The sequence below is a fragment of the Macaca thibetana genome, chromosome 12 (genome assembly GCF_024542745.1).
Source record: "Macaca thibetana thibetana isolate TM-01 chromosome 12, ASM2454274v1, whole genome shotgun sequence".
Taxonomy (NCBI): Eukaryota; Metazoa; Chordata; class Mammalia; order Primates; family Cercopithecidae; genus Macaca; species Macaca thibetana.
In genome coordinates, this window is record NC_065589.1 from 84307317 (window position 1) to 84333086 (window position 25770).

Below are 25770 nucleotides of genomic sequence, written 5' to 3' on the forward strand. Positions count from 1 at the left end.
AACTGCTATCACGAGGATGAATAAGGCTGAAGACCAAAGACGAGACTGATTAAAGGGTGGCGGAACTGACGAGTCCCAGCTGAGAAGCGTTCCTCTGTGTGGGTGGCAGCCCATGCTGCACATGGTCTCTGAGGCCCAGTCCAGTACTTGGCACAGGCCAGCAAAGGGCAGCTGTGTATCAGCGGTGGAAGCTGCCCCATGGAATTCCAACCATCATTTGCATCTTTGCTACCCGCTAACTCCCTTCCCAGTTGCACACTAATTAAAGACTGTTTGGTTCCTCCACAGCAAAGATGCCTTTGACCTGCTGCAGAATTCTCCTTTGAATTCAAAGTCTGCCCTGCATTTGTAACATTAAAAAAAACCCATTAGCTGCTCTGCCTCTGATTTCACTGACCTGTTTGTTTTTCTGCTGACATCTTTCTGGTGCTTTGATGAAGGAGCTTCGCTCCCACACTCCTTCCCTGTGGCTTGGGAAGTACTGAGATGAGTGAAGTGGTTATTTACACGTCTCTTTGGATCGTTAGGTAAAAGGGGTGACACACTTCTCTCAGCAACATGTTGAAACATGTGCCTGAGTGTTGCTTCTTAACTTACCTTCTTGTCAGCACACACCTGAATCTGTACAATCATAGCTCATCCAAAAGGACACCCCCTGTAGTGCTTTCCAAGTATATATTTTCCAGAATTCTGTTTAAACTTAACTTGGTAGGCTGTCAGTTTTTAAATGGACTTGTGTATAGAACTACAAAGGCATTTTGTGCTAAAACCTTTTGTGTAAGAAACTGTTTTCTAGGGCAGGCGTGGTGGCTTACACCTGTAATCCCAGCACTTTGGAAGGCCGAGGTAGGCTGATCACTAGAGGTCGGGAGTTTGAGACCAGCCTGGCCAACATGGCAAAACCCCGTCACTACTAAAAATACAAAAATTAGCCGGGTGTGGTGGCAGGTGCCAGTAATTCCAGCTACTTGGGATGCTGAGGCAGGAGAATCACTTGAACCTGGGAGGTTGGAGGGTGCAGTAAGCTGAGATTACACCACTGCACTCCAGCCCAGGCGACAGAGCGAGACCCCGTCTCAAAAAAGAAAAAAAAAAAAAAAAAAAGAAAGAAATTATGCTTTATGTTAGAGGTATATGGATTTTTCTTAACTCATGCGAGCCTAATAATCAAAATTTTGATTCTAGTTCATAAACCAAGTCTTAGACAATGCGTGTATTTCCTTACTGATTTTTGAGGCAGATTTTACATACAATGAAATGAAGATCTTATGTGTACATTTTGATTTTTTTTCCCCTTTTCCTTTAAAATTTTATTTAAAAAACCTTCGGTGCAATATTAAAAAGCAATACAGCCAGCTCGAGCGACAATCAACAGAAAGAAAAGAGGGAGGAGAGGAAAGGCCTGAGGAACCCCAACCCAGCTAGTCCCCTAGGGGCTGGAGGCCAGGGGCAGACTGAGAAGGGGGGCATGGGTGGTAGGGGAGGGAGGAAAGACCACCCACCAAAATAAACAGGCAGATCCAAACATTTATACAGGAAACATCTGGCTGAATGGAAGAGAATCTTGGGGAGATGAGAAGCCCCCCACATTTCTTTTTTTTTTTTTCCTAAAATGTCCTGGGCTGGGTAGGGACAGTCAGCCACCTGAGGTTTAAGGAGCAATTCCCTCCCCACACCGACGTGCTGAGGGGCAGATGTGTGTGCAAGAGAGACACAAAGGGCAGAGATGAGGACAAGAGGGTGCCCTCTCCCTGGAATCTGTTATGAGGGCTGAGGGTGTCCCCGTCCAGAGAGTTTTGCTCTTTTTGCCCAGGCTGGAGAGCAATGGTGCGATCTCGGCTCACTGCAACCTCTGCCTCCCAGGTTCAAGCAATTCTCCTGCCTCTGCCTCCCGAGTAGCTGGGATTACAGGTGTCCGCCACCACACCCGGCTAATTTTTGTATTTTTAGTGGAGACGGGGTTTCACCATGTTGGCCAGGCTGGTCTCAAACTCCTGACCTCAGGTGATCCACCCGCCTCAGCCTCCCAAAGTGCTGAGATTACAGGTGTCAGCCACCATGCCCAGCCTATTTTGATGAGTTTTGTTTTGTTTTTTTTTTTTTTTAGAAGGAGTCTCGCTCTGTCGCCCAGGCTGGAGTGCAGTGGCGCGATCTTGGCTCACTGGAAGCTCTGCCTCCCGGGTTCACGCCATTCTCCTACCTCAGCCTCCCGAGTAGCTGGGACCACAGGCGCCCGCCACCACGCCCGGCTAATTTTTTGTATTTTTTTAGTAGAGACGGGGTTTCACCGTGTTAGCCAGGATGGTCTCGATCTCCTGACCTCGTGATCCGCCCGTCTCGGCCTCCCAAAGTGCTGGGATTACAGGCTTGAGCCACCGCGCCCGGCTATTTTGATGAGTTTTGATCAACGCATACCCCTGGGTAACTGCCACCCCCACCTAGATATAGAACATTCCCATCACCCAGCTCTCCAGTCAATACCTAGCCCCACAGACAACCATGATTCTGACTTCTATCTCCATAGATGAATTCTTCCTCTTCTTGAATCAGTCATGCTTTATGCACTCTTTTCTGCAACTTTCTCCTGCATTTGAGCAGCATATTTTTGAGATTCATCCATGTCTCTGTACTGTGGCTCATTCTTTTTTTTGCAGACTAGTATTCTATTACATGAATAGACCACAATTTTATCTATTCTTGGATGTAACTTTTGTTTATCCATTCTTCTGTTGGAGATTTGGGTTGTTTCTAGTTTTTGGCAATTATGAATAATGCTGTTAAAAACAATGGTATTTTAAAAATCTAATAAGTGAATAGCAATGGCTAAGTTTTCAAATGTCTTTTCCTTGCAAGCCAGTTTGATTGTGGAAATAAAACCACCACCCAATACGTTTGGATAAGTGTTCTATCAAATGTACTGCTGAGGCCCCCAAATGAGAGGGTTGCCTAGTGACAGATTTTGTTTTAGTGGGCTTACAGGCATAGCTCACAACATTCTTTTAGGGGGAGTTGTCAGCCAAACCTAAATCATCACACACATCAGAATAATCAGAACTCGTTTCCCAAAATGAGGTTCATGTAACACCAGTGGTGGTAGACAAGATAAATTTTGGTGGTACGCAGGCTTTTTTTTTTTTTTTTTTTTGAGATAGGGTCTCCCTCTGTCACTCAGGCTGAAGTGCAGTGGTGCAATCATAGCTCACTGCAGCCTTGACTTCTTGTGCTCAAGTGATTTTCCTGCCTCAGCTTCCTGAGTAGCTGGGATTACAAGTGCATGCCACTATGCCCAGCTAATTTAAAAAAAATGGACATTTTTTATGTTTAATAGTGAAGTGTTCATTTTTATGGTTACTAAAAAGTATATGAGAAAACCATCACTTGCCCACAATTTATGGCAAGTGATGGTTTTCTCCTTTAGAGTAGCAATAGAGTCCTTTGGCAAATTTAAAGCAATGATGAAAAACACTTCGTAGACGTTCAGTTGAAACTCAAATTATTAAATATGAAAACCACTGGCATTGTGGTTAAGATAGAGTGTAACGCTAATGGCCCCTTAATGGCTGTATGATCTTCAGCAAGTTACTCTTCCAAGTTTGCTTCAGGATATGTGAAATGGGCTATCAGTACAGATGTCACATGTGCTGTGAGGGCTGGATGATAACGTATATGGTGCTCTCAGCACATAGTGAGCAGTCAATAAAGTGAACTGTTGGGATTTCAGTGCAAGAAGCAGCATCGGGTGGACAATCAAACACTGGCCAGGGATTAATGATTGGAACAGTTACGGGACTGTGTGGTGATCACTTCTGATACTCATGGACTTCAAAGGACATAACCTTTAACAAGTGTACACAGGCAAAAGACATACTCTGGCAAAAAGAAAAACCTCACATCGACTTTCCAAGTTTAAGATCTCAGTGATAACACTCCAAATCTAACCGTCGCTTCTAGGCAAATTCCGCGCCCTAAACCCCAGCTGCTAAATTTTCAGGTCGTGCAACAGCAAGGGATGGAGGGAGAATGGGGAGTACCAAGTGGCTCTCAGCTGACTGCATGCTGCAATCACCCAGGGAGCTTTTAAAGAATATTGATGCCTGGACTCCACCTCTGTGGTTTTGATTGGTCAGGGTGGGGTCCGGGTGACTCTTAATGTGCAATCAGGGTAAGGAAACCCTTGTTTAGCTCACTGACATTGGCTCAGTTCAGCCCTGACCCTCTGGGACAGGGTGGAAGTGGGCTGAATTCTATATGCTACTTAGTGACGTAAAGACAGCAATAAAAAGTCAACTTTGTTTTAGCAAAGCTTGTTTATTCCCACACCTTGAAGGAATAGTAGGCTTGGTTTTTCCCTCAATGATGCCCTTTGTATCATTCAGGCTGTATCTGCGATTTCTTTTCTCTGGTCTCAAGGGAGGAGTCTTAAACAGCATTAGATCTTCTGCTCAGTCCCCGTGCACAGGCCTCTTTCTGGCTCTGTTAGGTCTGATTGGAGACCCAGGTGAGTTATTTTCAATCCAAATTTGGATCCGTTTTTGAAATGCTGCCTGTTACAGCATTACTCCAAACTAATGCGGTCACTAAAAGAAAGTTATTGTCAATCGGCTTGGGCTGGCTCCGATTCCCTTGTTTTCCTGATTCCCCAGCTGACAGCCTTCGGCCTCAACCCAGATCTGAAGATACCAGGTTCAGGGAAGTCAGTGATTAGAAATTGAAGTGGTTACATCCCACAAGTCCTGATGCCAGTTCCTCAGGAACATCTGGTGACCTCTGTCGTCTAACAAGGGCTGTCTCCTGAGCTCCGCCAGATGTGAGGCAGCCAGGGCTCAGTAGCTGCGCAGTCAACTCCGCAAGCTGGCTCGGTGTTCTTCAGAAGAAGGCGCCCCAGAAAGACTCCCAGCTTGTAGACCTTAGGAACCTTCATGCTCGCACTGGTATTTCCATTTCACTTTGGATGCTAATCTTGGGCTGCTGTCCATTCGGCAACAAAACATAGCTTTCTCTTGGGTTTCTTTCCATATACTCACAAATGTAAGTACAAATGTTTTAATCTGTGATTTGTATCACACTTGCAGGGTATACTGAGTAAAGACAACACTTCTGGGTTTGACGCCATGGGGGTTAGTTCCTAGTTTTCCTAGTACAGCTATAGGTAAATTAGTTCCTAGTTTTCCACGATGGCACTTAACCAATGTGGCATTTCCATATTTACACAAACATCCAAGAGCTAGGGCTGAAGGGTAGAAACTGCAAGACCCGAGAAGGCCTCAGATTTTGGGCCTGGTGCCCCTCATTGTCTCCACAGATGGAGAAAAGCTCCCAAGTAATGCTGTGTGGTGCTATGGGGACCTCTGCCTACCCTATCTGTGGGGCTTCTTTCCCCTGCCCCATTCCTAATCCAGGAATTACTGTCTCATGGAATTATTCAACAAGATCATAATTTAGAATTTGTTTTATTATATTGGTGCCAACGAAATAAATGCCCAACCACTATTATTATGAAGTTACCGAGTTCTTAAAAACGATGCCTAAAAAAGTATCAATTTAGTTATGGCCACGCTGCCAGATATAACTTGTCTTAGGTGAAGAGTGATGATATGTACATATGGGTCTGAGAAAAACATGATAAAACTGTAAAGTGTACTAGATTTAAAATAGATTCCAAGAAATGAAAACACCTACATAGTCAGAGGAGGAAAGTTCATAGCTTAATTCTTTGGTGTGGTCCATCTTACAAAGTATATATAAAACTAGGAAAAGTCCAAAATAGTTGGATATGTTTAGGCTGTTTCCAACATGCAGTTAGATTTGTGTTTATTAAATCTGCTTTTCCATATACATACAGAAAATTTAAAAAGAATAGAGAACACATTTCCAAGGATGAAATTTCCACATTTATTTTTCTTTTATGTGCATAGAAAATGGCAGTGAAGTGTCCTATGAACGAGGCGAGGAATGGGCATGGCGCTGTGGTACCAGCCTGGACGTTGTGCTTCCAAAGTACACTACGCGTGGTGGGGACAAAGGGCATCGCAGTTTGTTTTTAATTGCTCACAGTTCCTTGGGCTTCCCATTTGTTTTTGAAGTTGTCAGTTTCTTCAAATCTCTTCTCAAGTGACACACTGCATTACAAATGATGGCACTTAACCAATGTGGCATTTCCATATTTACACCAACAAAGAAATTTACAAGACATAATAGCATACAATCTTGACATTTAGTAATAGCAATAAAACATGGGCATCCATTTTATTTTTTCTGTACAAACTATCAGAACATAACTTTATTCACATTAAAAAAATCTTTAATTTGATTTGACCTACACATCCCCCATTTCATTTCACCCATTTCTCAAACCTCTCATCACGTCACCCACACCTTCACCAGACTACAGAATCTATAAGTAATTAGATCTAACAACTAAATAGAGCTTAGAAAGTCCTCTCCCAAAATTTCCTCACTTCCCTGATAATTCCTCAAAAAAGAAAAAAAAAAACGCACTTCACTCATTCCTTCCACTTCACTTTCACATTTCAATCATCAAATCAGCAAGATGGACTTTTCACCTCAATCCAAACAAGGTTAGAAAGAAAGAGTTCCTCTGTCGGGCATCTTGATGCTACACCCATGAGTCTGGGGACCCTGGGTACTGTTCTGCTCTATAAGAAGGTCGTTTAGTGGAATAAAAGTCTACATAATTTGTGGTCGATTTCAGTCCGTACTGTGTTGAGTAATCAGTAGAAGCTGGAAAGTGAACTCGGTCATCAAAATAAGGGTCTTCATAGCTATGAGGAGACTGCAAATACAATCTGTATGCATCAAAGTTCTTTCTGTTGGAGTCATCTTGACTATAATACAGCTGTTGATGCTGTTGACAAAATGAAAAGGCAAATAAATAAAAGCAATTTTTTAAAAAGACATGTGTCAGGAAAATTAATGTGGGCTTCTTGCTTCATATTTTTAAAGCAATATTCAATAGTTGCAGCTTAAGGTTAAAAGCTGTTTCTGGCACACACTATGTGTTTGTTTACTATTGGACTCTAAGGATTTTAAGCTGCACTCTCAGGCAGGCTGCTGAGTTTCCTGTCCTAAGACCTCTAGAGAAGTAGGTGCCTCAGGAGAGCCTGAGATCTCCAGGTACGTGGCCCCAGCGGCCTCCCCTCCTTACTGGAGGCCCTGCTGTGTGCTCAGCTGTGGAGGGACCCGTTACCTGGGCATGCCGAATGAGAGGATGGTCTTGACATTTGCTTTGACACAGGGGAATTATTAGCACATCACTAATTTAGTCGAAGATTGGGTTTCTGGGCCTTGCATAATTGCATAATTACCGAACCATCTTTTAAAACATTTACTTCGGATATGAAGATGGAGTCCATCTCTCCACTTTAAAAGATGTATGTGGCTAGGTGAACAATAGTCACACTTTGGAAACTCTGCTGTAAGTCGTAATATTAAAGGAATAAGCAATCTCAAGGTAGAAGAATAGTAAAATCAGGAGAGACATGTGAGCAAATATGGTTCTAGAGGAAAAGGCTTCCCCAAGCCAGGGCTAAGTCCATCTGTAAGTGGGCAAGGCCAGGCACACGTGGGCACCCACAAAGGGCACACTGCTCTCCATTTCCTTTTGTTCGGTCTTAGCGTTGACCTCACATTACTTTCTTCAAATTGTGATGGTTATTATGTCTATCTTCTTGATCATGCCCAAATCCCCCTACTTAGTAAGATGTAACAAATTTACCACACAGGAATCAATGTTATGTCCTGGAACTCAATGCATTCTAACATTATAAGGATTTCAGAGCTAAATTCTCTTTTCAAGCCAGAGTTATGATTCTGGTCTATTTTTCCTGACTAAAAAACTATGGCATAAATTATGAATAACTTGGAAAATTCGTTTTCTTCCATCTACAGAGAAAAGATGATGAGAAGGAGAGGTCTTAGAACACATCCTTATCTGAAGGACAGGATACAGTCTTGTTTTAGGAAACTCCAGCTGCTCTGTTATTGAAAGGGAAGAGGAGCGACCAGATGGTCCAGGTTCACCACGGCACCGGGAAGGACCTGAGACTGACTGCAGGCCCTTCATGAAAGCAAAGCCGGGATGTGTTATAACCGCCAGTCCCACTCTCCCACAGTGAGGTCCATTCCGGCAGGGGCTGAGTCCACTCTGACCACCGACACAAACAGACCTGGCCATGGACTCAGTGTTTTTAAATTGTGGAGCCTGGACAGAGAGGGGTGAGATGGAGAATGAGGTATACACAAAAGAGAACAAGGTGATGAGGGCATGAAGTGTGCTTACCAACCTTCCCTCACCCAGAGGCTGGAAGAGATTTTAAAGCTTAACAGAAAAAGAGTGGGAAAAGGACACCGCTGGGCAAAGGACATGAACTAAAGACTTCTTGGCTGTCCCCATCAGTGGCGTGGTGGTCTCAGCAGTACCGATGTGGATACTTAAGAACGTGAGGCTACCGTGGAAATGCTTTGCTTAAACCACGGGTGAGTTTCCAAGGAGTGAAGATCCCCAGGGAAAGCATCTAGGACCCTGCCGTGTTGGCCCAGCTCTGGGAAGTCAACCGACGTGGACCCCTTACTGTGTTAACTGCTAATCGGCCTTCTGTAAAAATGATATTGCAAATTCACCTGTAGCCGTCTATTTTGTTCTCTTGCTGGTGAGGAATAGGAACTGATGTAAATTGGTGAAGGTTTGCTGGAGCCTGTAAGAAAATATTTTATGAAATTAAAACTAGTGCTTATTACTCTGGTCCATTAGGCTGAGCGGTCTCCCCTGCACTAGGGCTAGTGCTGTCCCCGACAGGGCCTGCCTTCCCCAGTGCCAATGCAGGCTGGGAGAGGTAGCAGCTCAGGGTCTGGATCTGGCCTGGCTGCTGCTTAACTCAGGGCTGGGGGCGGCTAATAGCAAAACTATGGCAAAAACAGGCCGCGTGTGTTTCCCCAAAAAGCAATGCCAGTGCAGAGCCCATGCGCAAAGGTTCCTGCTCAAGCTCTGCTCATACGTGGGAGGGTTTCTCCGGCTGGCTTTGGACAGCAGCACAGGATCCTGAGCTGAGGAACACCCCTTTTCCAGGGCTCCGAGCTACAGCAGTGGGTCAGAGAGGAGAAGCGAAACACAGTATTTGAACAAGCCCCATGCCTTCCAAACAACTGGGATTCAAAATCTCAGGTCAAGGAAGGAGCAGCCGTTGGGCAACAATGGAGGCACAGTCTTGTGCCTGCTATATTTAAGTATGTTTTAATACAAAAGGAACTTGGTAATAATGAGATAATTGTCTTCAAAAGTCCATAGTAGACTCCTGATGATGTTACCCTTCCATTATTGTTAAGGCTAGCAAAGATTTTTATTTTTTTAATGAGGAAAATGAAACGTACTTGAGGCAAATTAGTTTATTGAAGCAAGCGAAGAAGATACAGAAGGGCATGCATGCTAAAGAGGCGATCTGTAAGATAAGGCAGGCTGCTGCAAGTCGGAAGCAACCATGCACTTCAGCTGGTATGTGCCATTTCCTTTTGCACAGAGCTTGGTGCTGAAATGTAGCATCTGCAATTTTCTGAGCTATTAATTGCCATAGTAACAACAGTCGATTAGTAAATAGTCCTGTGAAATCACAATTTCAAAGACAACAGTACAACGGAGACTGCTCCCCCAGCAGGAGTAAAGCTGCCACTAGCTTTTATTTATTTTTAATAGGTTTGAGAAAAGAGTACTTTTTGTGGGGTAGCTTACACTGACTTATTTGGAACATCTAAAGTAGTTATAATCTGCTGGACGGTTGAGAATGGGAAGAGTATGAAATCTTAGTAACCCTTTGGGCTGGTATCCTTTAAATAAATTGTATGCACAGCTTTCTGAACAGGATATAAAAATATTAACACTATGTAACATTATTTTTGTTATTCTTAAAAAATAATCACTTTGAGAAGAATCACATTATACCTTTTGCTATTTATTCAAACTCTTCTCCATGAAAATGTAAATGAAATTGATCTCCATTCTCTGGTTTGAAGTTAAGAGATGGGCCTGTCTAGAAGACGTAGCCCCTGCAAAGCGACACCGGGCTGAGGGTTCTGATGCATGTGGAAAACACAGAGACTGCTCAAGGCAGGAGGGGACGGAGCAAAGGGACTGTGCCAGTGAGCAGCCAGAAATGATTTATTTGGATACAGCCCTCTTTTTATTTGTGGCCACCGTACAGCTACATACATACATACATACATACAAACAAGTACATGCTTGTTTTACTTTAAACAAGCAGAAAAGGCAACAATCCCCAAAGTAGGAAAGGGAATGACTGGAACATGGTTTGCTGCTGGGGGACCGTCTCAATACAAGCACAGGCTACTTCCCAGGCCACTGGCCGAGTGCCTGCAAATGCGGCTTTTCAAGAGACTGTATCACACACCCAACTGGCGTCTTACCAGGGTACAGGCCTTTATGTGTGGCATCCCCTTGGCTATTGTAATACTGCATAGGTGGCTGGGTCCTATCGTATTCAGAGCGAGGGTCTCTGATTCCTAACAGTGCTGGTGAGGAAGAGGTGCTGCCGACTGAAGGGAGAGGCAAAGGAGGAGAGAAAGAGGGGAAGAAAGAGAAATCAGCATCAGTATCTGTGGAAAATCCTCTCCAGAAACACAAAGGTCAGTAACTAGAAATGACACACAGCTGGTGCTGAAAATATCTCAGAGGTGCTGGGAGTTGAAGAGCAGCTACACCCAAGTACCGCAAGTGCGACCTGCATGCAGGCCCGCCACTGCACAACTCAGCAAAGTCAGCATCGGGGCTCACTCTCAAGCTGGAGGGCAAGCCGCCCGGCTAAAGAGGCACAGTGTAGAGATCATGCAGGTTTCCCCACCAGTGTGTCTCAATGTCTTAACTAGGCCTTTGAAACTGAGTGAGTGATCATAACTTACTAGCCATGCAAGAGTTATACCTGTTATTTTATGATCTCAGTTCAGTTGCTTGCAAAATACCCACCTATTATTATCCTTTATGTATAGCTCTTCAGTCAACAGAAGTTTTATGGCATGTTTTGATTTCTAATTATTTAAAAAATATCCACATCTCTAAACGTGTTTGAATAAGAGCACCCAGTCTATAAAATTTATAATTCTTTTTATGGTTATCAAGGAAACAATTTAAACCCAGTAAGCCTGGGTCATCAGGAAACACACATGGTGCTAAGTCCTGACCTCAGAAAGGCCCAGAGGATTTTTTTAGCCCAGCTTCAGTCAACATCTAATAATACCGTATCTATCCTTAGGACTCTTTTTGGACACTCTGGCACAGAAGGAAGAGAGAAACATTTCACATACGTTTTTTTCCTTTTTCTTATTAAAAAAAATCATCTTGCTTCCCTTAATTTCAAATAATAGTGGCTACTTATTCACTTGATACACTCGAAAGCAACAGCACCCCAAACCTTGACACCAGTGGTTTTGTACAAATTGACACTTTCAGAGGAAGACTGACAATGAAATACTTTTCCTAAAAAGTCACCTCACTGACATAGGATTGCTCAGTGTTAAACATGTAAGCATGTATGGACAATGTCTATGTGCTGTTCACCTTGCTTACTTTCCAGAAGGTAGTAGGACAGAAAGCATACCCGCCTGCCTCCAGTGACATCAGCCAGGCATCAGACATGCCCAGAAGCAGATCCCACACTAGTGTGAAGGGATGCATGATCAGCCCTTAGAATAACTGGAGAGGAGAAGTGGAGTATTCCTTACCACTGACTAGAATCCCAAGAGGCACCTAGGAATTTGAATGGGGCTAGTCAACACTGTCCAGCATGTATATTTAAGGGGTCCTGAAAACAAGGTCACTATTCAGTAACTATGTGCTAATGAGACCAGGGGTGTGCAATCTTTTGGCTTCCTTGGGCCACACTGAAGAATAATAATTATCTTGGGCCGCACATAAAATACACTAATATTAACAATAACTGAGGAAGTAAAAAAAAAAAAAGTCACAAAAAAATCTCATAATGTTTTAAGAAAATTTACAAATTTGTGTTGGGCCGCATTCAAAGCCATTCCGGGACGCATGCAACCCCTGGCCGCAGACTGGACAAGCTCGCACTGATCTAAAATTATCCTTTGCTTGTCTATGTGCATTTCGTTATGCAGCCACACCTCTTTATTTCCCTGGCACCTCTATCCCCAAGACCCTAAAAGGTTCTGAACATTTTTCTAGAAGAGAGCAGTTTCAGGCTATACCTGGGAGCTTAGCAAGGATGTTAAAAACCAGACATGTAGGTTTCTTTCAAGAAAGCAACCTATAATTTAAAAACTAAGATAAATACCATATACAACAAGCACAGATAATTAAAAAAAATTCTAGTTCAAGTGGGGACATCCAATTATGTGGCAAGAACCACCGGCCATGTATATTAGTCTTTTTGGCCACATTTGTCCACATGAGAAATAAGACTGCCAGCAGTAACACTGCTGAATAAAATAGGTAATATTTAAAAGTCAGAATGGGTGATTTAAAGCGAAATAAAAATAAGATACTTATTACTTTTCCTTTCTCATTTTGGAAAGAATTAGATTTACAGGACTGATTAGCTTGGCAGTAATAATCTGCCCTTACATGTAAAAAAATTTAGTCTGAATCTCAAAACATTCTTTCCACGAAGTTAAACTTACAAAGAAGTACGCAGTATGGTTGACAGGATTCCCAACTTAAAAATCTAAAGGAATTCCCACAAACCCACCCGTAAGGCCTGCTTCCATTAGCAGCAGATGCTGGGGGTCTGCAGAGGAAGAAGAGCAGGCAGCTCTCCCAGGTTGCGGATCTGAAGACCGTAAAGGTCCTCTGTTAAAGGACCCTGCTTCTAAAAGGTTTCACTAAGAAAACTTAAAAAAATTCACTTTGGAGGAGATTCCAACCTTACGGCCAGCTAGCATACAGGGCAGCCACTTTCCGGCATAACCCAGCATGTCTCGAAGTGTGGCCCTCCACTCTCGGGCACCCTGCTCCCCTGTCCAGTCTGTCAACTGCAGATTTCAGGGCCCCTTCTCACACTTAGTGAGGCAGACTTGAGGGCAGGGCCTGGGGTGCTCTTGCTGATGTAAACTGGTATAAACTTTTAAAAAGGAAGGAAGAAAGTGGGCTTGTGGTTTATAATGGTGTGTGATTCCTACAGAAGGTTCTCTGCTGCATGGGTAGCGTTGGAGATGACAGGCTTAACCAGCTTATGTTTGATCTTCTCTGGCTGGGAAACAATGTTCTGTCACACAAAGGCTCTCGTGAAGGAGTGGCGTTTCCCACTGACCTGACTGAATGATGGGTGACATCTGTTGGTTGGTGGTAGACAAGGAAGGATGTGATTTGAATCGGTCTCGCTCCAATGTCGACACAGGTGTAATAAAATGGTTCTGATTCCACCCATCCTGCAGAGTTAAGAGAAAAAGAAACCTCTCAAAATGAATAATGACATTTCATTACAATAAATGATTATGAGTATGTGCTTTGATGAATGCTAATTATGCCAGAGCTATTCTTGTAGGTTACCTTTTTATAAATGCTCCGGAGGTCCCGATATTGCCATAATGTATTCAAGACCTGGGCTGCTGCCTTCACCACTTTCAGAGATGATCTAGGGAGAGAGCAAGGATGTTAATGAATGTGGGTGGCACAGCCTCAGCCCCACTCAGAGGGGTGCAGGATGAAAATCAGTGGCCAAGAGGCCATCATTCTCAGGGTCACAGGGACGGAGGCTACTGCAGGACACACCACAAAGGGATCAGGTGTGCCTAGGAGTTGATCAGGTTCGGGACTGGCCAGAGGTGGCAAGAACTGAAGTGAGGCCATCAGGCAGTGAGCTCTGTGGAGCAGCTGTGGCTTGGACGAACCTGAGTTGAGGATCTCGGTAGGTGTCAATCCCAATTTCCCTCCACATCTTCACTGAGGGCCACTGATCTCACTGGGGCTTTGGGATTCATGCAACCATGACTCTACATTCTGAGTGTCTGGGGACCCTCCCAAGTGAATATGTTTTATCCCTCCTTCTTTATTAAGCCTTCATCTAAATACCTCCATTGCCTCATCATTCATACCTCTAAGTAAAAAATGGGTGTTTTAATGTTGAATTTGGAAAACATGGTCACAGATATGATTTCCCCTCTCTGAGGGCATTTTGCAAATGCTGGTGCTCTGTTTAAGCACTGCCGACCATGAGTCACTGGATTCACCTTGGGAGCCGCTGCTGTAAGTCAGTGGCCTCACCAGTAAGTGAAAAGGGGACTTCCTGCCTCGGCTAAGGCCCTCAGATCTCTACATTGGGGTGGTACTCATGGACCAGTGCTTGGGGAGTTAGCCCTAAGGACAACTGAACACTTCTGTCTTAAGACTCCATTGACAGTTTGACTTCAACTGTATACACCAGATCTAAAATCTGGTTTTCTCTTCTACTCCTTATCTTCCCAATTAAACTCTCATGAAGTGGAGGAGGACGAAGGAGGGGAGCAGGCGCTGAGCTACTTCGCCAGCCCCTAACAACAGAACGTGGGTTGCTAATGATTCTGAGGGTTTAGGTGAGCAGAGCCAGGTAAAGCCAACCCATTCAAAGCCTTTCCAACCTTTTTATTTCCAAATTGGACTATGGAACAAGAAATAGCTAAATACCCCAAAGAAATAAACAGAGATGAAATTTCAGGCACCCAAGACAGCCTCTGGAAGACAGATTTGGGGGAGCAGGGCACTTGCCCCGCATAGCCACCTGTTCTCAGCTGGACCCTGCTGTTGCTGCTTTGTTCACCCATCTGTCTTTAAGTGCTAGGCAGCGGGATGAAGGCTCAAAAGGCAGATTCCACAGCTGCCTGGGAGGATGGCAGCTGAAACACTTGACCAGGTAGGACCATGCCTGGGATATGCCTTGACAACAACAGGCTACATATTTTCAGACACAAATTCCATGAGCAGAAATCTGACCCATGAGAAAAGCAAGGAAGTTTCTTTGCTCTCCTTTGCAGCAAAACTCCTTGAAACAGTTATACACTTGCCTCTCTAATTTCTACCATCCCGTCTTCTCTTAAACATAGGACCTCCATATTGCTACACCCGAAAGTCAAGTTGCAGTCCTCATCCTGAGTCGCTGTATTTCACCTTGGGAGCCGCTGCTCTAAATCAGTAGCTTCATGGGTAAGTGCAGAGGGAATGCGGTGCCCTGCCTTGGCTAAGGCCATCAGATCACCATGCTGGGATGGGCCTCCTATAACCCTCACTGGCTCTGCTCCAGCCCCACTGGCTTCCTTCTGTTCCTCAAGCACACGAGGTCCTCTAGCTTCTCAGGGCTCTCTCATTTGATGTCCCCCTCTAACTGAAATGTTCTTTCCCCAGGGAGCTGCACTGTTCCTTCCCCGCCTCCTCCAGCTCTGTGCTCAGAAGGCGCTGTCTCTGCAAGGCCTTCCTTGATTAGCATCCCTCTCCCCAGCATGGCCCATCACCTGCCCTGACATTATTATGTGCCCTGCCCCTCAGCACCACCCACCACACTCCACGCGTTTCTGCTCGTTTGGCACCTCGTCTGCGTCTACTTTGCCCATGGAACGTAAGCTACTTCGGGTGGGGTTGTCGTGCGACCTGCCTGCTGCTGCAAGCCCAGCATAGAGAACAGCGTCTGGCACACAGCAGGCAGGCACTAAGTACTTGTGAAAGAATCAGGAGAAAAGTTAAGTGTGTGGAGCTAGGAGACAATTTGATTTGGTCCAAGACTTTCCGAATCTCTGGTTTTGAAAAACAGATTAGACTGGGTAGCAATTTTCTTAATATGCAAAGGTTCTGGCACTGGCTCAGCATCTCAGCCTCTTCTTATGCTGCTCACAAGTGCAGGCTGTCCAGCGACATTTTAAGAGCATAAGTGATTATGGTTTCACTCACTCCCCTTCCCAGCCCTCTCCACTCCCTATAACCATTTATTACTAATGAAATAGAAAAATATACATTTAAAAAAAGGACTGAAAGGAAACATCATTACTGCTGATAGGTGTGGTTTCTGGCAGATGAGAATATGGTTTGAGATTATTCTTATATTTTAGAAACTCCTTCAAAAGTATAAAGATTAGATGAGATGTAACGTGAGTTCCAGCACTGTCATTTGGCCAATTAATAAATATTCACCGAACACCTGTTATGAGCAGGCCAGGTTTATTCTAGACGCTAAGGATATAGCAGTGAACCAAAATAAAAATCCCTGCTATGGTAGAGTCAGGTACAAGAGGAAGACATAACTTCCACAGCAAGGGGAAATCAGCACTATGGAGAGAGCAAAGCAGGGAGGTTGGTGGAGAGGGCTGCCAAGCTACTATGGCTCAGGGAGATCGCTGTCCTGCTGTTCTGAGATGGCACCAGGCATCCTACTAACATTTCTCTGATCTGATACTAAGGCAAACTTACAGTCACTGCTACAGCTCCATGACAAACGGCCTTCAATTTTTACCACTGATTCTCTAGTCCTTCCCTCCTGCTTCATCAGTGAGGTGTCATGCAGAAGCAAAGGGAAATGTACCACCCAAGCCTGGGGCACATCCTGAGGCCACACAGCAGCCCTGCTGCAGAGCAGTAATTTTAATACTTTCTGGGTATGTGGCAGAAAACTCAGTTCCAGAACTGGGGATTCAAGAAGACGTTCTTGCAGAACAGGCACTCAGGCCTGGAGCAGAGACAAGGGCACGAGGGAAATGGTGCCCCCTAGATTTTCCTCATCCTGGCATTTCCAATTCTTCCAGGAATTGGCACGACCAGTTGTGGCTTTAGGGACTGCTATGGTCTGAAAGTCTGTGTCCCTTCCAAAGTGCATATGTTGAAATTCCAACCCCCAAGGTGATGGTATTAGGAGGTGGGGCCTTTGAGAGGTGATTAGATCATAAGGGAAGAACCCTCATGAATGGCATTGGCACCCTTATAGAAACAGGCCTGAGACCCCTCCCTCCTTCTACCATGCAAGGACAGCTGAAAGGCACCATCTATGAACCAGAACGGGGGCCCTCACCAGACACCGAATCTGCTGGTGCCCTGATCTTGGATTTCCCAGCCTCTAGAGCTGTGAGAAATAAATTTCTGTTGTTCATAAGCCACTCAGTTCACAACATTTTGTTGTAGCAGAACAAACAGACTAAGACAGAGACAAATACCAATGTAGGAGTGAGGGTGTTACAATAAAGTGAAAACCAAAAAAAGGCCCCATAACAGAAAACATTTCTCCCAGCACAGCAGGTTGTAAGTGCTGGAGACTGCTTAGCTTATCAGCATGTAAGAAATGCAAAAATAAATCCTTTCCAATAGGAAAGGGATCCTCAAACAAAGGCCTCATCACAGCACAATCTCAGGAATAAGAGCCCTACTTGCACCTCCTTGCCGCAGACTTGCCTGTCGCCCCTGCCTTTGGTTATGTTCACCAGCTTCTCTATGCCTCCTGAGTCGGCCAGGGCTTTCGCGTTCTCCATGTTTTTGCTGGTGACCTCGTGCAGAGCACAGCAGATGGCTGCCATGGTCTCATCAGACAAGACACTGGGGCCGTTGCCGCCGGGGAGCCGGTTGACCAGGTCTCGCATGGCGTATTTGCCTGCCAAAGGCAAAAGAGTAAATTCTACTTCCAGATACTAGGTTTTGGTTATTGTTGTTCAGATTCTGGTGGTATGCAATCTCTTAAAAATAAAACCCCCAAAGAGACAATAACAGGGGAAAATATCAAAACTCACAGCAAAGAAGAAAAGGACAAATGTCATTATAAGGGGAAAGCTAACATTTATTGCAACGTCACTTGCAGAAATGATTCATTTATAAAACATTACTGTCAACCGCTGAAAGCAAATGTAAATCAATGCGTAAAACTGGGTAGACAAATCGAGTTGTTTTCGTTCAAGTATTTTCAGTAACATTCAGTAATGAAGGAATTGTAATAGTAAATTTTATCCTTAATGGAATTCCTATGCATCACAAATACCTCAATTTCCTCTTAAAGCTTTTTAAAACTTACCTTTGAATCTGGACCAAGTCAGGCTGTTAAACAATACTTGCCATTAGATCTTTCTGGATCTTAATGTGTGAACTGGGTACAGTTACACATTTCTGTACTGCAGCTGATACGACAACGGTGGCAACATGTTAGTTTCTTTAAAAGATGACACAAGTAAAAGTTCTGCTATGAAAATTATAGGTATGTTATCTCCCAGGAGTAATGTGACGATAACGAAATTCTTGCTAAGACAAGGTGAGGGGAGTCTCACAGTTATTGAGATATTTCTTTATAGATACTGAATTTTTCTTATTCCTCTCCAAAAAGAGATTACCAACTGACAAACTGTAAGTGCACTACAAACAAAAAGAAATGAACTAAAGTGCAAGTAAACATTTTCTTAGTTTCCCCCATGCTAATAATTGAGTGGATGTGAAATGGGGTTTTTATAAAGGCTGTTTATATACAATGGTAAGCAGAAGACAGGTCTCAACTACAGGCTGTGCAATGTATAGCACGTCGGAGGGAAGGCTCTGGCTTGCTCACAGCAAACACTGTTAGGAAGAGTGGAAAAACAGTGCTGACACTATAAGGCCACAAGATAAATGTGGTTTACAGAGCAGATGATAAGTTAGCCCTGGTGATTTTGAATATTCATGAATGACCAAAAGGCCCATGACATGTAATTTGTCATTTTGCCAAAGCATAACTTTAAATTGCACTCCTGGGGGTTAGGCTGAGGCAGCTCGCTCTGCCTATGAGTGAGTGAGCCTGGCGGTCCCCTCAGAACTTGCAGCTCCAAACAGCAGGGTGGGTCCCACTCAGTTAAGTATGTAGTAACTTTTATGAAGTGACAAAACTTTGCTTCTTTGTGAAAAATGGCTCTGAAAAGAAAGTCCGTTGCTAGTGCTGATGATGAATGTGAAAAAAGAGGGGAAGAGGTCAGAGAAGGGGAAGGTTCTTAGGAACTGAAGTGCTGGGTAAATTAGAGCTAAATACTGAATCCAGGAGGGGTGCAGATCTCACAGGAAGACAGGAATAGGGAAACAAACAAAAAAAATGGATTCATGGAACAGTTCAAGAGTGCTTCAGCCAGGTAAAAAAAATGCTCATCACACTGGAGAGACAGGAAGTTAAAAAGGGTTATTCACAGAAAACACAGAAACGCACTGAGAGGAAGCCAAGACTTGGAACACACATTCCTCTTGCCAAAGGTCTTAGCACTTCACAGTACCAGCTCAAGGCCTCCTGTCAACCTGTGCCTTTGCGTTGTGAAATATGACAGGCCACAGGATACACGTGTCAAGCATGTATATTTTAGCATTAAAAATGCCCAAATTATACATGCTTCTTACAAGAAATCCAAACAATATAGCCATAAGAAAAATAAAGAATATCTCTCTTTAGGGACTTGAAGGATTTCTCTCAAGGAAGTGTGGGAACTGAGAGATATGGCACATCTACAAGAATCGGGCGCGAGCTGGACCATGAACAGGGTGTGGAGGAACTTCCTTTCCTTTCCATAGGGGGATGATTTGGCTTAAAGGAATGGTGTGTTAAGAGCAGGTTAATCTGGGCAACAATTCAAAATAGCAATTCTGTCAGGCACTGTGTGAAGGGCTTCCATTGTAAGTCATCACGTTTAATCCTTACAGCAACTCTTTATGGTAAACGTCATCGCCCTTGTTTCTCTCTCCTTTTCTCATGGCAGGTGTATTTTAAGTTTACTATAGATTCAGATGAATCCACATAAGATCTTGTCCCATTTCCCCTCCTTCTCCCCTGACCTGGCACCAGCTGTAGGACTTGGCATGGAGTTCTCTAATTTCCTCTTTACAGTAAACCCACAGTTAGGACAGCAGACATCAACAGCTCCCCTTCAGAGATGAGGAGTTTCCTTTCCTTTCCAATCTAGAGAGAATAATGGAGCCCGGAGTGGGTTATACAGGACACCTCAGGTCGCATGGCCAGTGAGCAGCAGATCCTAGGAATGAAGCTCAGGTTTATGGGGGGGTCCCTGATCTCTTCTTTAGCCTGCATCCTGCCTAAGATGTGGCAATGTCCCAGAGGCAAGCAAGCTGCCTGGGATGCGGAGCTTACAGCAGTCCTCACTGTTTGATTTGTGCATGTGCCAATCCTACCTTTACAAACCTGAGAGTAAAGGCCTCCTAAAATGTTGTGGCCTTGGGGCCTTGCTTAGCTCACCCTAGTCCTGCCCCTGCCCTGGGTGGAAATGATGCTGGGACAGTGGTTCTTCTCTAGAATCAACATTTATACCGATGTGAGAGGGGAAAGCTACAAAACATTCATGTGATTTTTTATTTAGAGTATGGTAGTGTTGGTGAATTAGCAGATATCAGTCCAAAAATTGGAAAGGGAGAATTAAGATTTTTTGTGGCTCAGAATATAGGGAACTCTCTTAGAAATGAGAGACACTAACTCTACTACTGTTGTAAGGTACAACTAAAATTGCTGGCCTTTCTGAAAATTTACCTTCCCTAATCAGTGATTAATTAATGAGCTTGCCTCCTGCTGAAAAAGAATGGTCACAAAGCAGGAGTACTCAAATACGCCAAGAAACTGGAGACTAGGGCTCAGCTGTTAATGATTTTAGAAGCCATATATTTATTAATCAAAAGAAGAGTTTCACGAGTTTTGTAGCTGCTCTCACATTTACAGCTCATCTTGTCACCAGAACATACCTATGAGCTCCTTGTTGCGAACATCGAGTGCCATATTCCTCAAGGCGGTTGCCACGGAAGAAACAACTCTATCATTATCCATTCTCAGAAGCTCCACAAGGATGGGGAGCCCCTTTTCTTTTCGGACGGCCGCCCGGATGTATGCTGCAAACTAGTGAGAAAAATAAGGCAAGAAGTAATATAAAACAGAGTTCCACTTTCATATGTTACTGTCACCTAAAAAAGATGTTTCCAAAAGATGAACTAATAGATTAAATGGTTTCTTTCCAATTGAAGATCAAATCTGTGGTGTCAGTGAAGAGAAAACCAAAGTTGGGGAGAAAGATAGGCTGGAATGACTGATTTAAAAAGAAATCCGAAAGCCTGAAAATCTGAAACCACCATCTGCCAGATATTTTTGTGCAGAAAAGAGAAGGCAGTGATTACTTTCTATCTCAGATACATAAACATGATTAAGGAAGGATCGTGTGTTTTCTTTGCAGTTGGTCCCCTGCCAAGCCCAGAGGCTATAAATAGGATGGCAGAGACAGTAACCCATCAGCACACATGAAAGGGGAACCTGTCTCCATCAAGTCATTTTTTTTCTCCATTCCCTGCAACAATATTTAGAGTTCAGTAACCTGTCAAAGAGATTGGCTGGAAAAATCCCTTGCCTCAGAAGAAAGAGAATTCTCCAGAAACATCCAGCATCATAATTCATACAGCCTGGTGAAAAAGTAAGTATATTTGTGTGCAAAATGCATTCTCACTCAAGATTAGTTAGCTGCTGATGCTGTTTTTTAAAGATCCATAGTCAAGAAATTTTTCTGTGACTATGAAGAAACTCTGTATAGTGAGTCAGTTTGTGTATCTTATAAAATGGAAATGAGCGCTAACTCATCAGTGAAACAACCAAAAAGAGTAACATTAGAAAACGGTTCTTTAATCTTGTTTTCAGCTTTGGGCTTTAATTGACTTTTTCAACCAATGCAAATCATCTTTCAAATTTTAGGGTAATTGAAAGATGCTGCTCACAAAACATCTACTTTCCTACTGTGACCAAGACATGAGGACAGAGATCTACCAGGCCTTTGTATTATTTTGAACATTAAAATATGTGATTGACCATCCAGTTTCTTGAATACCAACAGAATAGATTATTTTAATAATACAAATAAGAGGGAAAGATGCATTTCAAAGATCCTATTTATATTCTGCATATGAAATGCATACTCCCATTTTTCAAATCAAATGAAGTCTACAGGGGGGAAATGAAGTACATGACTTGTTACTGGGCAAAGCACTCAGGCAGTTTTATGAACTTCTCTCTCTGAAACCTGCAACAACAGAACCATCTCCTTCTGTCTCACTTGGAGACCTACCAGCCCAGCCCAGCCCAGCCCAGCCCAGCCCAGCCCAGCCCAGCCCAGCCCAGCCCAGCCCAGCCTAGCTCAGCCCAGCCCAGCCTAGCCCAGCTCAGCCCAGCCCAGTCTGTCTCCCTTCTGGAGAACTACAGCCATTGCTGCTCCTGAAATAGCTTCTTACTTGATAACACTTGTGGCCACGATTATCTCATTTTCTTAGTGAAGGTCCAATATTTTAACTCACTATTGAAATCGCTTAGATATAATGTTTATATTTTAAATGAGCTTGCCATCTAACTCTCACTAAATGATCCCAGACACGAACTTCGAAACAACTCAAATCACATCGATTTCAATTATTGTCTTTTTTAGTGTCATCAAATAATCTTCTGGTCACAGAAGCTGAAGGTGAAGGCTGTTCTACAACATAAATGTTTATATAAATACCTATGTGCTGGGAGTATCTCACTAAATCCTCACAACCACCTTATAAGGCAGGTATTAATATTCGCTTTATTTTAGGGAGGTGGAAACTGTGGGCAGAGCATCTAGGCTGCCAGACGGTAGGCAGAGTTGCCTGGATTCAGAGCCAGCACTTACACATGGAGTCACTGGCACTTTAACTAGGAGCCACAACAAAATCACCATACTGGCTTAGCACTAGACCATAGTTATCGGTCTATATTCAACATAGTGGCCACTTGCATGAAACAAACCATACCTAGGTTTATCAATTCTTTTCACTATCTTGAAAACACTATCACCAAAAGATTCTCATTTTGGGGGGTTAAGGTGGGATAAGTAGCCAAAAGCAAGCATTGTAATAACTCTACAAAATACACCTGTCAGGAAATTTCTAGAGGTTGAAAATGTCTTAGACAAGGACTGTCTGGGAAGTTGTTGGGGGACATTTAGAAAGTTCTGAGAACTTGCTTACAGTGGTAACAAGAGGAAACTGTCTTCAGTTTTTATAGTCATACATCTGCAAAGAGATGCAGAAACCTTAGACACAGGCATGTCTGTAACTACCTGAGAGTAACAGAGTGAGGTCCTCTATCCCTCCCCACAGCACTGCCCAACCTGTGTTCTGTTCTGCCACTCAAGATCTCTCACCTGTTTGTACTGCTGCACTGGCTCCCAAATGCAATCCCTGCTTCTAACTCTCCCTTCCTTGAATCCACCTTTTGCACTGCCATGTAAGTGGGTGAACCGTGATGACATTAGCCCGTCTCTGTCACTCATTTGCCCAGACTCTTTCAGTAGCCCCTCCTGTGTGCAGGTTAGGACTCAGCTCCTGAAATTTGGCCTTCAGGCCTATCCATGATGCCTGGCTCCACACTGGGCCCCAGAGGGCAGCCAGTAGTCCTGGCCCACACTGTCTTCTCTGCACCGCGATACTTTCCTCCTATTGTCCCTGTTATCTGGATGGCTCCCTCTACACTGCAGCCTCAGCCTCTACTGGCTTACTTTCATTCATCCTTAGAGATTCTGCTGGGCAGCATCCCCTTCAGGAAATCTCCTCCATGTCCTCACTCCGCATTTTTCCTGACCTTCCCTTACACTGTGTGGCTGGGTTAGATGTCTTCTTTCAGGACCCCACAACACACACATCCTGTGGCTTCTACACTGTGCTGGCACCATCTATTTTTCTCACTAGCCTTCTGTTTCTCACAGTGAGGGACTTGTATTTATCTTTGGATCCCCAGAGCAACTGCATGTCTCCCTTTTTTCCCTTTACCCCCTTCACAGACAAACTAAGTAACTGTGACCATTTCATCATCAGGGCTGATCTGACTGAGGCAGAACATATACATGTAACATTTCAAGTTAATTTGCAAAGATGGAAAGAAGTGTAGATACGCGGAAGTCATCCTACCTTCCAGTTGCCAGCAGAGAGGTTCTGGAGAGACCCGGCAGAGCCTTCCAAGGTGGCTGGGTTGGAACTTTCTGCTAGAAGAGTCAGATATGGTTTTACCACCGATGGGTGCCACAGCATCTCAACCCCTTTGGGGGACTTTGACAATCCTGGGATAGGACCAACTCCATCCCACTGAAAGACAAATAGCACACGTTAAATGGAGGCAGAATGAACATGATCTTCAATACTTGAAAACATTCACCTTTGCGGGACTCAGCTATAGCTATGCAGAAAATTTATTTTCTTGCCAAATATGTGATTCCTCACTCCCAGAAAAATGAAACGTGAGTCTCATATCAGATAAAATGCTAACTTGATCTTCTTGCGGAGTCCTCTTTTTCTTTTTCTTCTTCTTCCCCCAGCAGCTTGGCTCAGAGTCTTTGCTGGGAGACTCTTTTCCTAGTAAGTCATCCAATTCGTTCAGTCCCAGTAACCGGGCCTGGGGCACCTCCAGCTCTAGCCGATAGGACAGGTTCCTCAGGGTGCACACGCAGTTCTCCACTGTCTGAAACCCAGCATGGCATATAATTAAAAACAACTCGGCACATTAGAGCAAAACACTTCTGTACTGAACACTGCAGACAGGAAATAAATGGGAAATATGAAAGAACTACTTTTTATTTTTGGGAACTTGAAACAATCTGAAGAGGGAATTATGATTCTAGAGTGTTTGTGGAATACCCAGATGACGGGATGCAGAGCCTTTCTCAGTCCTGCTGAGGATCTGACTTCATGCCGACTGCAATGCATGAGGCTCCGGCCCAGTGTTTCTCCTCAGGGCTGCTGCCGTGCAGGCTGCACCCAAGACGCCTGAGCCTCACTTCTCACTACTGCAGATCCTTGGCATGACAACAGATGCCCCAACTCCCTCCCTGGGGACAACCATATCCCCAAGTTCCATGTCTGCCTCCTTCTCAATCTCCCAACTCTACTCTTCTTTTGAGCCATGTTCAGAGGTGTCTTTCCCTGTTGACATTTGCCTTCTGCACACGGTCTTTTGTTCCCTAAAAGACTGTTATCACACCTCTGATTGGGAGGCCAATTGTCATTTAACTGAGTGCCTAAAACCAAGTTCAGCATTTGCCTATCTAGCAAGCTTCCCTTTCCAACTTGCTTACTCCTCTCAATTTCATCTGCAGATCTCCTGGTTCAATGAGGCTCAAACAAAAAGTGTTCCCTTGTATTCCTCTCTCTTTTCCCAGGCACTTATCATCCTTTTTCCTCTCAGGCTCACCCTTACAATCCAACACCTTCCAAAGGCCTCTCCTAGTCCAGTCCATCCTGACACCAAGTATCTGGCTCGCTTTGGAAGTCCTGACACTTTCAGTCTCTCTTTCCTGTACTTCCCACTTTCCTCGGTCCCCAGGAAGATCCTGGATGGTCGTCACAGCTGACAAATGATGAGCAGAACGCCCTGCACTCGGACACAGGAGGGAGAGGGTAAGGGGCTCATGCTGGGGACAGACCAACCACAGGGCAGCAGCAGGAGTGGGTGTAGAGAGGTGCAGCAACACTTAGTGCCGGGGGTGGGGACTGTGGACTGCACTGCAGCCAAGAGGGCAGAGAGTTTGGGGGGATTACAGTGCCTCAACCAGGAACTTTTATTCAGTAGATACTCAAGTACTGATGGCTCTGATTCTAGTGGGGATGCAGAATTGGAGGAAATAGCAGCATGGGCACCACCCTGAGAATGAGCCTAGGAGAACCAGAGAGAAAGCCTTTACCACACCAAGCCACTCTGTTCTCACGGTTCTCAGGATATTTTCTTAAGTTGCCACGTCCTTGCTCCTATAATTTTGGAGACTTGCCCTTTGATCTGGAGAGTGGCC

At 44.2% G+C, this 25770-nt stretch overlaps 1 protein-coding gene across 13 annotated transcripts in view; it reads right to left on the minus strand.

The window, feature by feature from the left end:
• Window positions 1–5868: 5868 nt before the first annotated feature.
• PKP4 (plakophilin 4) overlaps window positions 5869–25770 on the minus strand; it is a 228486-nt gene continuing 208584 nt past the window's right edge. For 9 of the 13 annotated variants that reach the window (XM_050751610.1, XM_050751609.1, XM_050751607.1 and 6 more), the window contains 9 exons: window positions 24255–24446; window positions 23900–24073; window positions 20681–20831; window positions 17390–17585; window positions 13535–13619; window positions 13296–13413; window positions 10435–10563; window positions 8641–8714; window positions 5869–6865 (listed from right to left, as the gene is read on the minus strand). In XM_050751610.1, the coding sequence (XP_050607567.1) occupies window positions 6617–6865; window positions 8641–8714; window positions 10435–10563; window positions 13296–13413; window positions 13535–13619; window positions 17390–17585; window positions 20681–20831; window positions 23900–24073; window positions 24255–24446 (1368 nt within the window). In that variant the 3' untranslated portion in view covers window positions 5869–6616. The remainder of the gene's footprint in view (window positions 6866–8640; window positions 8715–10434; window positions 10564–13295; window positions 13414–13534; window positions 13620–17389; window positions 17586–20680; window positions 20832–23899; window positions 24074–24254; window positions 24447–25770) is intronic. The other 4 variants (XM_050751612.1, XM_050751611.1, XM_050751614.1 and 1 more) reach the window with 2 other exon arrangements.